Source organism: Lathyrus oleraceus, chromosome 4 (assembly GCF_024323335.1).
Source record: "Lathyrus oleraceus cultivar Zhongwan6 chromosome 4, CAAS_Psat_ZW6_1.0, whole genome shotgun sequence".
Taxonomy (NCBI): domain Eukaryota; kingdom Viridiplantae; phylum Streptophyta; class Magnoliopsida; order Fabales; family Fabaceae; genus Lathyrus; species Lathyrus oleraceus.
The window spans coordinates 6,905,824-6,916,761 of record NC_066582.1 but is presented as its reverse complement, the minus strand read 5'-3'; the positions used below and the strand labels follow the sequence as shown (position 1 = coordinate 6,916,761).

At 33.2% G+C, this 10,938-nt stretch overlaps 1 protein-coding gene across 1 annotated transcript; it reads right to left on the bottom strand.

Annotated features, from left to right (window-relative positions):
• Positions 1 to 9,850: 9,850 nt before the first annotated feature.
• On the bottom strand, positions 9,851 to 10,679 carry LOC127135714 (uncharacterized). Its single transcript, XM_051062356.1, has 2 exons — positions 10,360 to 10,679; positions 9,851 to 10,238 (listed from the first exon to the last, which is right to left on the bottom strand). Exons 1-2 carry the CDS (start codon positions 10,677 to 10,679, stop codon positions 9,851 to 9,853), a joined length of 708 nt encoding a protein of 235 aa, XP_050918313.1.
• Positions 10,680 to 10,938: the final 259 nt, after the last annotated feature.

Sequence of the window (10,938 nt, the reverse complement as noted above, 5' to 3'; positions counted from 1 at the left end):
GGCTACCGAAAATAACGCTTTTTTTTTTCGTTTTAAGTTAACCTGGGTGGGTCTGTTTCGGGCCTTCCAGATTTGGCCCATTAATCCCTATCAGCACCCCCATACGATTGGTTGGTTCTTGTTAGGCCCATACTGATTTTTTTAGAATGTTAATTAGAAAATATTTTAGAATTTAATTAGATTTCTTTTTTTAGGAATCATTGTAGATTAATTAGAATTATAAGGTGATTTAGAATTATTGTAGAATTTTAATTTAATTTAGAATGATTTTAGAATTTAATCTTTGCTAATATCTTAGAATTTAATTAGATTTCTTTTTTGTTAGAAATAATTGTAGATCAATTAGAATTATAAGATGATTTAGAATTGTTTTAGAATTCTAATTTAATTTAGAATGATTTTAGAATTTAATCTTTGTTAATATTTTAGAATTTAATTAGATTTCTTTTTTTAGAAATAATTGTAGATTAATTAGAATTATAAGGTGATTTAGAATTGTTTTAGAATTTTAATTTAATTTAGAATGGTTTTAGAATATAATCTTTGCTAATATCTTAGAATTTAATTAGATTTCTTTTTTTATAGAAATAATTGTAGATTAATTAGAATTATAAGATGATTTAGAATTGTTTTAGAATTTTAATTTAATTTAGAATGATTTTAGAATTTAATCTTTGCTAATATCTTAGAATTTAATTAGATTTCTTTTTTTAGAAATAATTGTAGATTAATTAGAATTATAAGATGATTTAGAATTGTTTTAGAATTTTAATTTAATTTAGAATAATTTTAGAATTTAGTCTTTGTTAATATTTTAGAATTTAATTAGATTTCTTTTTTTAGAAATAATTGTAGATTAATTAGAATTATAAGGTGATTTAGAATTGTTTTAGAATTTTAATTTAATTTAGAATGATTTTTAGAATTTAATCTTTGTTAATATTTTAAAATTTAATTAGATTTCTTTTTTTTTAGAAATGATTGTAGATTAATTAGAATTATAAGGTGATTTAGAATTGTTTTAGAATTTTAATTTAATTTAGAATGATTTTAGAATTTAATCTTTGTTAATATTTTAGAATTAATATTTTGGATAATAGTTTAGAATTGAGATTTTCGATTGTTTAATATTGTTTTGATATTTAATTTAATGATACTTTTGTTAATTGTTTAAACTTTAGTTATTTGTTTTAGATTTAATATTTTATTGCAATTCTCTTGTTATTTCATGTTGATTTCAATTAACACCTAACATTTAACGATTAACTCTAATTTTTAATTTCCGCAATTAACATCTGACTCTTTTAAATTTCGCTTCTAACATTTTTTTATATATTTACTTTACTTCGCTTTATGCTATATCATTGTACATTCTTCATCTCATCTTAAAATGAACCTAAAAATGATAAAGACTTAAAAAATACAAAAAGATTATAATTCTCATGCCATAAAGTCAAACCAATTTTTAAAAACAAATAGAACATCTCGATTCAAAGTCGAGCCCATTTTAAATGCCTTTGTAAGTCGATCGCTTGAAAAAGCATCGCCATCAACCTCACATGGCTTACTCTTGGGCCTTCTTACAATGAGACCTATTCGATTTTAATTAATCGATTAAATGGATTATTCACCAAATAAATTCAATTCATTCACAAGAATGCAAATTTTAAAATCTCGATCCGACATCGAAAGTCAAATTAAAATACTTAATCACATCTAAACAACACTTCATTTGAAAATGAAAAGGGGGATGATTTTGAGTTTTCAATTCCTCTCCTCGATTATTTGAATACGAGTTTTCTTACTCGGTTAGTCAAATAGACGTCATTTATAATCCATTTAAGCACAAAAAAATCAAATCCTTTTATAACAAGAAATTAGAAGGGAGATAACTTTGAGTCTTCAATTTTTTCTCCACGACTATTTGAATACAAGTTCTCTTACTTGGTTTTTCAAATAATTGTCGTTCCTCTACAAACTTCTAAACCCGATTAAATCAAATTATTTTCATAATAAGATAAATGAAAAAGGAGATGACTTTGAGTCTTCAACTTCTCTCCTCAATTGTTTGAATACGAGTTCTTTTATTCGGTCAGTCGAACAATTGTCATTTTTTACAAACATACAACTTAATCAAATCATCTTCATAACAAACTGTACGAAAAGGGAGATGGTCTTGAGTTTTCAATTCCTCTTCTCAAATGCTTGGATATGAGTTGTCTTACTCAGTCATTCAAGTACTTGCCGTTCATTCTAAAATACGTCAACCATATACAACCTTATTTCCATAAATATTCAGATGAAATAGAAAGCGGTCTAGAGTCTTCTATTCCTTTTCCCGATTATTAGGATACGAGTTGTTTTACTCGATTATCCGAGTATTCGTCATCCGTTCAAAATACATTAATTATTATCAAATCCTTTCTATAATTAAGGATGAAAAAGAAAGCGGTCTAGAGTCTTCTATTCCTTTTCCGGACAATTAGGATACGAGTTGTCTCACTCGAATATCCGAGTAATCGTCATCCAACCAAAAACATCAACCAATCAAAACATCCAACATATTAATCCAATTTGTCACCTCCGTGTGACCTAAACTCTTTTCAGAAAGAAAACTGTTAATCCTTTCTAATGTGCATAACAAACTAGTGCTTAAGCCTCCGCCGAGAGTAGACAAGCCAACGTTTAGCCTTTAGGATGCGATCTAAACAGTTGTTCAATAAAAGACACCAACCAACCGTAGTTCCCCGAACTACGAGTGTTCTGATTTCCTTATTATACCATAAGGATACGTAGGCAGGAGATTGCTGTATCTTCGCGAGCACACTAATAAAAAACCTCCCATTTCTCCTTTCCGAGGTTCTCATCCATTTCTATTTTTAATAATTTTATAACCAAAAGATAACAAACAAACGTAAATTAACACTCGAAACACACATTAGAACTAAAACGTTCCCGTTGAGTACAACTGATGTAAGGGGTGCTAATACCTTCCCCTTACGTAATCCACTCCCGAACCTAAATATGGTTGCGACGACCATTATTCCATTTCCTAAAGGTTTTCTCGATATTTTCCTATCCCTTCATTGGGATAAATAAAGTTCGGTGGCGACTCTGTTCGAACTTAATTTTTTCCGCGACCATCGCGAGGAATCGTATTTTTCGAGATGCGACAGGATCGCACATTGGTATCCTCCTTATCCCTCATGCATTGGGTTTGCATTGGGAGAGATCACCAAGTATATTTGATTGTATCATACTTTATTTTTCTTTGTTTACTAACCAAAATTCCAAAAATATGTCTATATATATATATATATATATATATATATATATATATATATATATATATATATATCTGTTTCTTTTGTAGGTAGTGTGTGCATCTATATGTGCCTCATCAAGCTCACAACTAGGATTTGAGACCCTCAATGCAAAGATAAAGTCATGAAAAGGTTCACACTGGTTCTAAACATCATATATGGATCCCCATGTTCTTCATTTATCATTTTTGATCAAGAATTCATCAAGAGTTTGAAGCTTGTTTGTCTTTGAAACCCTAATTCATCTAGTTATCTTGTGTGACTTCCTCAACAAGTTTCTTCAACATTTGGTCAAATATTTCAAGGAATACTTTATTATACATCATCTTATTCATATATGATCCTCCATGACTCCTAAAGATCAAGAGTACTTCAAATTTGGAAGTTGGTCCAAAGAGGTTGACCAGAGAAAGTCAACTGGTCAAAACTAGGGTTCCCTAGACCCTATCTCCTACAACTTTTTTCATATGAAAATTATTCCAAAATAAACGTTACTCTTTATGACATTCAAAACAACTTTAATGTTTACATCAAGAGCTAGGTTTTCTTGGAAAGTCATCTTTTATGGTGAAAGATTATATGTCATTTTGTTTGTGTGCTAGTTTAGAGGTCAACTCCCAAGGATCATAACTTTCTCTTTTTTTATGCGATGAAGGCCATTCAAGTTTCATGATCAAACTAAAGATGTACTCTACAACTTTGATTCTTTTATAAATGTCAAAATCAACTTGGAAGGGCATGTGCCAAGAGGAAACATTATAGGTCATTTTGGGCCATCATCATTGAACAAGCAATTTTCCTCAACTTCTAAAATGCATAACTCCCTCATGCCAAATCCAAATTATGTAAAATTTGTGACCAAGTTGAACCGGTATGAAATAGGTACAACATTGGTGAAGAAACCATTTTAATTTGGAGCTCATAGAAAAAGTTATTCAAGGTGGAAGAAATGGTCATTTGACTTGGTACTTAGAAAATTTTCAATTATGTTTGATTTCTCAAACTTCCACGTCAAAATTCACTATGATCCAAGCTCCAAATGGAAAAGTGTTTAACATCAAAGTCGTTCCCCTTGATGCGACCTTTTCAAAAAGTCCAAGATCATCTCATTTGAACAAGGATTGAAGGACTTGCGCATGGTTACTTTCATAGGTTTGTTTTGGAAAGTTTTGAACTCAAATAACCATTTCCTATTGTATGCTTACATGTTATTGTTTCAGTACTCATTATGCACGAATTGGAGTGAGACTACATCATGAATTTGGCCCAAATCAATGCCCATGCATCCATGAACCAAGGTTTCTAAATTTGATAAAATTTTAAAGTATGTGAAAAGCAATGCATAACCCTATAAATATATGTCCATTGTGATCAGAATGAGGATCCCTTCTGCCCAAGCTTTGAAGCATTGCATCCCTAACCTCCACTAAAGGATAAACTTGAATATTTCACTTGAAATCGAGTTTCAAATCTCCTTCTGTTTTGAGATTGAAACTCTAAGAATCCAAGCCTTTCTTTTATCCATTTAACTTCCTGCAAGCTTCTAGAGTCGAGCCAAGGAAAATTGGAAGCAAGATCAAGCCATATTCAAGCTACCCAGAGGTGATTTTGCAGAAACTTTGAGCCTTCGATTCTCTCTCAGCTCTTCACCATTCTCTTTGATTTTTGGTTGGCTGAAGTCCTACCAATGTAGACAACAAGATTGAGTTGCTTTAAGGTCAAATTGAAGCAACTTAGATCATGCACCTCAAATTTCAAATCCATGTATCTTTCAATATTCTTGGAATTGAATGAAATGAAGGCCAAATTCGAGCTCCTGAGCATTTTTCCTTTAAAACCATGTCCTTACTTTTTATTTTGATGGTGGTTTGTGGTGGACCAGTTCGATGAGGTCCACAGGAGAAGGTGACCGGAGCTAGGGCTCCGGTGATGTGGTGACATGTCTCCAACCAACTGATCTGTTTAAAACGTTTTAATCTTGGTCATTCCTTTTGATTACCACGCGTGTGATGCATTGACTCAGGTTCACCATGGAACGCGCACGTTTGGCCATCAAATTTGCCACCTCAATTAATGAGGGAGATCTGATGGCCCTTATTTTTTCTCATTTATTTAAATTTTCTGATTTTATTTTGAAATAGCCTTATTTTGTTTAATCCACAATAAACCCGTTTTTAATCCAAAAAATATGGGGCTTTCAACAAAAATATTTTAATATTTTCCTCTTCCACATTTTGAATTAAAATTATTTTTTGGATTAATTTTGATATTTTTCATGAATTAAATGTTTTTGTGCATATTTTTAATTGTTTTAAAATACTTATGACTTTCTCAAAATTGTGAAATTTTTTGTCTAAGGTCATTTGACCTTGTTTGACCTAGGATAAATCCCTTGGCCATTTATTTGGTGTTTTGAAGAGATTTGAGGTTTTGTCCAAATTAAAATGCATTTTAATTCACTTTTAATTTGATTTTTAATTGATTAAATGTTTGAAAATTATGTTGAGTCATTTTTATGGTCTTGTGATGTTTGACTTTCTATTTGGGCCTTGGTCATGGTTGATTTGACTTTTGTTTGATCAAAACCATTGGATTTAGGGGATTGATGAAATGTATATTTCATATCCAAAAATGAATGGATGGTATTAATTAAATGAAATTCCTCTCATGATCAATTTGTGTTTCTATTTCCCATTCCCTCTTCATCTCCATCCCTATTCTTTCCCAATCCTTCATTTGACCAATGATTTCTCTAATGTCTAAATGCTAATTGATTCATCAATACCTTGTGTCAGATGAACCAATACAAGTTTGACTGAGATAGGTCTCTCCCATTTTCTTTTAGTGTGTGGTATGTTTTAGGAGTTTGGTTATTTATACCAAATCTCTAACATGCATTAACACCTATATTTTTATTGCCCGACCTCAGATAGTTGTGACTTCTAAATAAGTCCAATTACGATTGCTTAACATAGTGCTAAATTTTGACTAAGAAGGCATAACATTCTAGTAAGTGAGATTGTAAGTCTCCCATTCTTCATGGCATGGTGTGGAAACTTGACCTTATTTCCTTTGATGATAGATAGTGGCATACTTGTTGAATTATCCAAGTTGGACTCCTTCTTGTGGAAGATGTCTTGGTTCAAGGATTCATACTTGTGAATGGAGGGTTGAGTGTTCTCCAAAGAATGACTTAACAAATTAAAACTCAACGCTAACATTTGACTAACCATTGGCTAACCTCTTATTAATATTGCTTTACTTTCAAGTCATTTACTTTATGCACTTTAAATTTCAAGCATCTATACCATTCATTTGCCATCTACATTTCATACAACTTGTTTATGTTTCAAGTCCTTTTCACTTTACTCATTTGGGTCATATCTTGTGATTATATATTGTTTGTTTGTTTTTGTTTTTGTTTGTTGTCTTAGGACCCTAAAACACCTAATAACAACAAAAACCTTAAAAAAATTGTTTGACTGTTGGGACTTGATCTAAACTTTTGGACTTAGAACTAGGCAACACTCCCTATGCTAAAGAACTTGGCCAATGCCAACATTTGAGACTGAGCTATCTTTGATCGTGCTTTCATCTGATGCAAGACCTTAGATCTCTTTGATTCATATGTTACTCTATCTCTGTGCTTAATTTTTTATTTTGTTATTATTGTCTATGTCTGATGTTTTGTTCTGAGTTGATCAAGGAATATTTCCTCTACTACATGGGAAGATACTGAAGACTGCTAGCTATTGGAATGCTTACTTGGATATTATGGCTATCTTTATTTGATTCCTTGATCTTCACATAATGCTTGGATATTGCTCTTTGCTTATTGCTTATTGCTTATCAAAGTCCAAAGGAAAATGGGTTTCTATATGACATTCTTGTCTGTTGGATTGCATCCCATTGGTCAGATCTTTTCAACTCTTAACTTTTAAGTTTTGCTTAGGGTAACCCCTTCATCTCCTCCCATTTCTTAAATTTTAAAATCTCCCCCTCTTTTAAAAAAAACTTTCTTTGCTTGTGATTTCAAACTTAGACATATTTTAATGATTATAAACTTTGGCCTTATGCCATTGAATTTTCAAACTTTTTCTTAAATCAAACTTGTAAATAAACTTAACCATATTGATTTTAATTTCAAAAAGACAAAAAGAACTAACAACCCCATTCAAATATTTGGCCTTTTTGTGCCCTTTTTCTTGTTAAACTTTTGTTAAAAATCAATTCACCAACTTCTTTGAAATTTTTACCACGAACTACGGGGTTTTGATCTCTCATTTTTATGTTGGTATATAGGCATAAGACTGAAGTTCTTGTCAAACACAAAAATATAATCAATGAATTCTTTTCCCATCCCTACACTCTATATTTTTATCAAAAATCTTTTATACCCAAAAACATATGCACACAAAAAGGGCTCCCTAGGAATACCTAGGAAACTTTGGATGCTAACACCTTCCCTCCGTGTAACCAACCCCCTTACCTGTAATCTCTGGAATTTTATTAGTTTTGATTTGAAAACTTCTTATCTTTGGGTTTTGTTTGTACTTTTCCCTTTTCCTTTGGAAACAATAAAAGCGCGGTGGTGAATCTGGTTTTGTTAACGTCAAGTTTATCCATAGCTTGATGGTCATGAATGTACCACTACACCAATCATCACATCAAAAAGCCCCTGCATCTTTGGTTCTAGCAGCAAATGAATTTCAAGTTAAAATCTTTGCTCTATCAACAATGTCGACAACGCGTACGTCCGCTCCATGAAAGACAATATAATTTTTGCTAATCCATACCACCAACCGAATATTCTTTTATGCTCTATCTTTGAGCAAAAGAGCGAAGCTGCTGCAGTTAGTACCAGAGGCGTCCATGTCGAATTGGAACGGAAAATCCAGCCACTTATAGATATACTCCCAAACCTGTAAAACTATTGAGTAATCGAGGAATAGATGGGCCATCGTTTCTTCAGCAGCAGAACATAAAGAACACAATAAATTTTTCAGAACCATTAATTATCCCCCGCAATTCCTGTCGGTAACCAGTTCAAAAGTAGCATCCACCCGTAGATAAGTATTTTTCTAGGCGCATTTGTAATCCAAAGCAAATCAAAGAGTTGAACAATATTTGGATTTACCTGCACATCAGAATGGAGCACTACTTGAACAACAAGATAACTGTTTTTGACTGAGAAACCATGTTTGCTCCTCCACAACACAAACAAATCATCCACTAACCGATTCACTCAAACATCCTGCAAAATGACCATAAGGGATTCTAGTTCAGCTTCCTCATCCACCTGCAGTGGCCTATAATCCGTAATCTTCATATCCCAAACCCAACCGTTGTCAACACACTCCCCTATGTTTAAAACCTTAAGCTTTTGGTCAACAACACTTGCAAAAATCAGTGAGAATAACCTGTCAAGAGAAGGAGAGCCCAACCGATTGTTCCTCTAAAACTCAATAGTAGAACCATTGCTTATTTTTCAAGAAATATTGTTTGCAAACCAGTTATAGTTGTCCTCCTCCCTGACACCTACAAGCTTCAAGTCTCTCCACCATAAAGATTCAAACTTGTTAACCAATTGTTTAGCCACTTAGAGAATTATAAATTTGATAGCACCATATCTCATTGACAATAGGTCCGCCCACAAAGCTTTGTCTTTGTTAAGGATACACCATTTCCATTTTCTTAAGAGAGAAAGATTAAATATCGCAATGTTTTACTCCTAATCCACCTTGGTCCTTCGGTTTACACACGAGATCCCACCTAATCCACGCCACTTTCCTTTTCTCCAAATCACCACCCCGAAGGAAATCACGTTGAATCTTAATGATGTCTTGGATAACACACTTGGGAGCCTTGTAGAAGGAGAAGGAGTAGATTGGAATAGAATTAAGAACAAAGTTGAATAAGGTCACACGACCATCCATTAAGAGATGCTTCCCTTTTCGATTGGATAATCAGTTTTTTAGTTTATCCAAAAGAGAACTCCAAGTACTTCGTCGCCTCAGATTTACTCCAACTGAAATGCGAAAGGAACTAGAAGGGAACCGAACAGATGTCACAAGCCAGAAATGTCGAAGCTGCCTCCAAGGAACCTTGTTTAAGGTTGAGGCCAATGACTTTTCTCTTAGTGAAATTGATCGACAAATCTGATGCCATTTCAAAACCCATCAGCGCTTCTTTTGTAGTCCATAGATTAAGCCAAGAATCTTCCCCAATAATTAACGTATCATATGTGAATTGTAATAAGTTGAAGCTTAAGTCATTTGAAACCTTTAATGGACGAAACATGCCTAATCGTTTAACATTCTGCATCAGCCAGTTAATCTTTCAACCACAAACAAGAAAAAAAAAGGCAACAATGGATCTCCTTACCGCAAACCCCTTTCCACCATAAAATATTTAATTGGACTTCCGTTTACCAAAACCGACATTGAACTTGAGAACACACATGCTTCCATCCACTTCATCCATCTACCACCAAGACCCATTTTACTCATCACATCTCTCAAATGGTCTCATGCCACACAATTATAAGCTTTTTCGAAATCAAATTTAAAGAGAAAAGAATCATTCTTCTTCCTCTTGGCCAAATCCACTTGTTCATTAATTACCAACACCCCATCTAACATTTTCCTGCCCTGAATGAACTCCAATTGACTAGACGAAACCCAACCACTTATCACCTTTTTCAGCTTATCCGTCAGCAATTTTGCTAAAATTCTGTAGACACTACCAATTTGACAAATAAGATGATGGTTGTTCAAGCCTTCAGGGTTATTCGGTTTTTGAATAAGGGAAATGGATGATGCAGTAACCGCTTTGGGCAGAATGGCATTCCAATGAAATTTCATGACAAAGTCGAGTAAATCGTCCTTAATGACCTCCCAACACTTCTTATAAAACCTTATATTAAAATCATCGGGGCCAATACTTGTCTCACCTTCATAACTCCAAACAACCTCCTTTATTTATTCCAAAGTGAAAGGGCTCCTCTAGGAGATTATTGTTTACCTCTGTTAACTACCTAAAATTCACTCCAAGTAATTTCTGCCTATTCGACTCAGGCTCAAAGAGTTTTTGCTGAAAATGGTTGAAGATTTCACATTCAACCTCATCAACATGACTGAGAAAACCCCTATAAGTACCAAGCACCATAATTGCATTGCGCCTGAAGTTCCTTTTCATTATTGCATGAAAGTATTTCGAGTTGGAGTCACCCTCTCGAATCCATATTGCTTTTGATTTTTCTCTAAGAATTTCCTCCTTATGCTGCCACGTTTGCCACACCTTGTTTGTAGCCTCAACCCTCTTGTGTAAAATTGTCGTTGCAGTATATTCCTCCATAGCTGCCACTTGGTGATCAAGCAAATTCAGATCTTTGATCGCCTATTCTATTTTCAAATCCAAAATACCAAACACGTCGCGATTCCAAGCCTTCAAAGATTCTTTTAATCTTCTTAATTTTTCTTTGAAACGAAAAACCTTCGTGCCTTGAACCTTGATTTCCATCAAAACCTTTTGTAACAAACGGAATAAAATTCACATGTTCATACCAACAAGCAAGCACTTTCAAAGGTTTCGGCCCCCAATTCAATCTATTTGT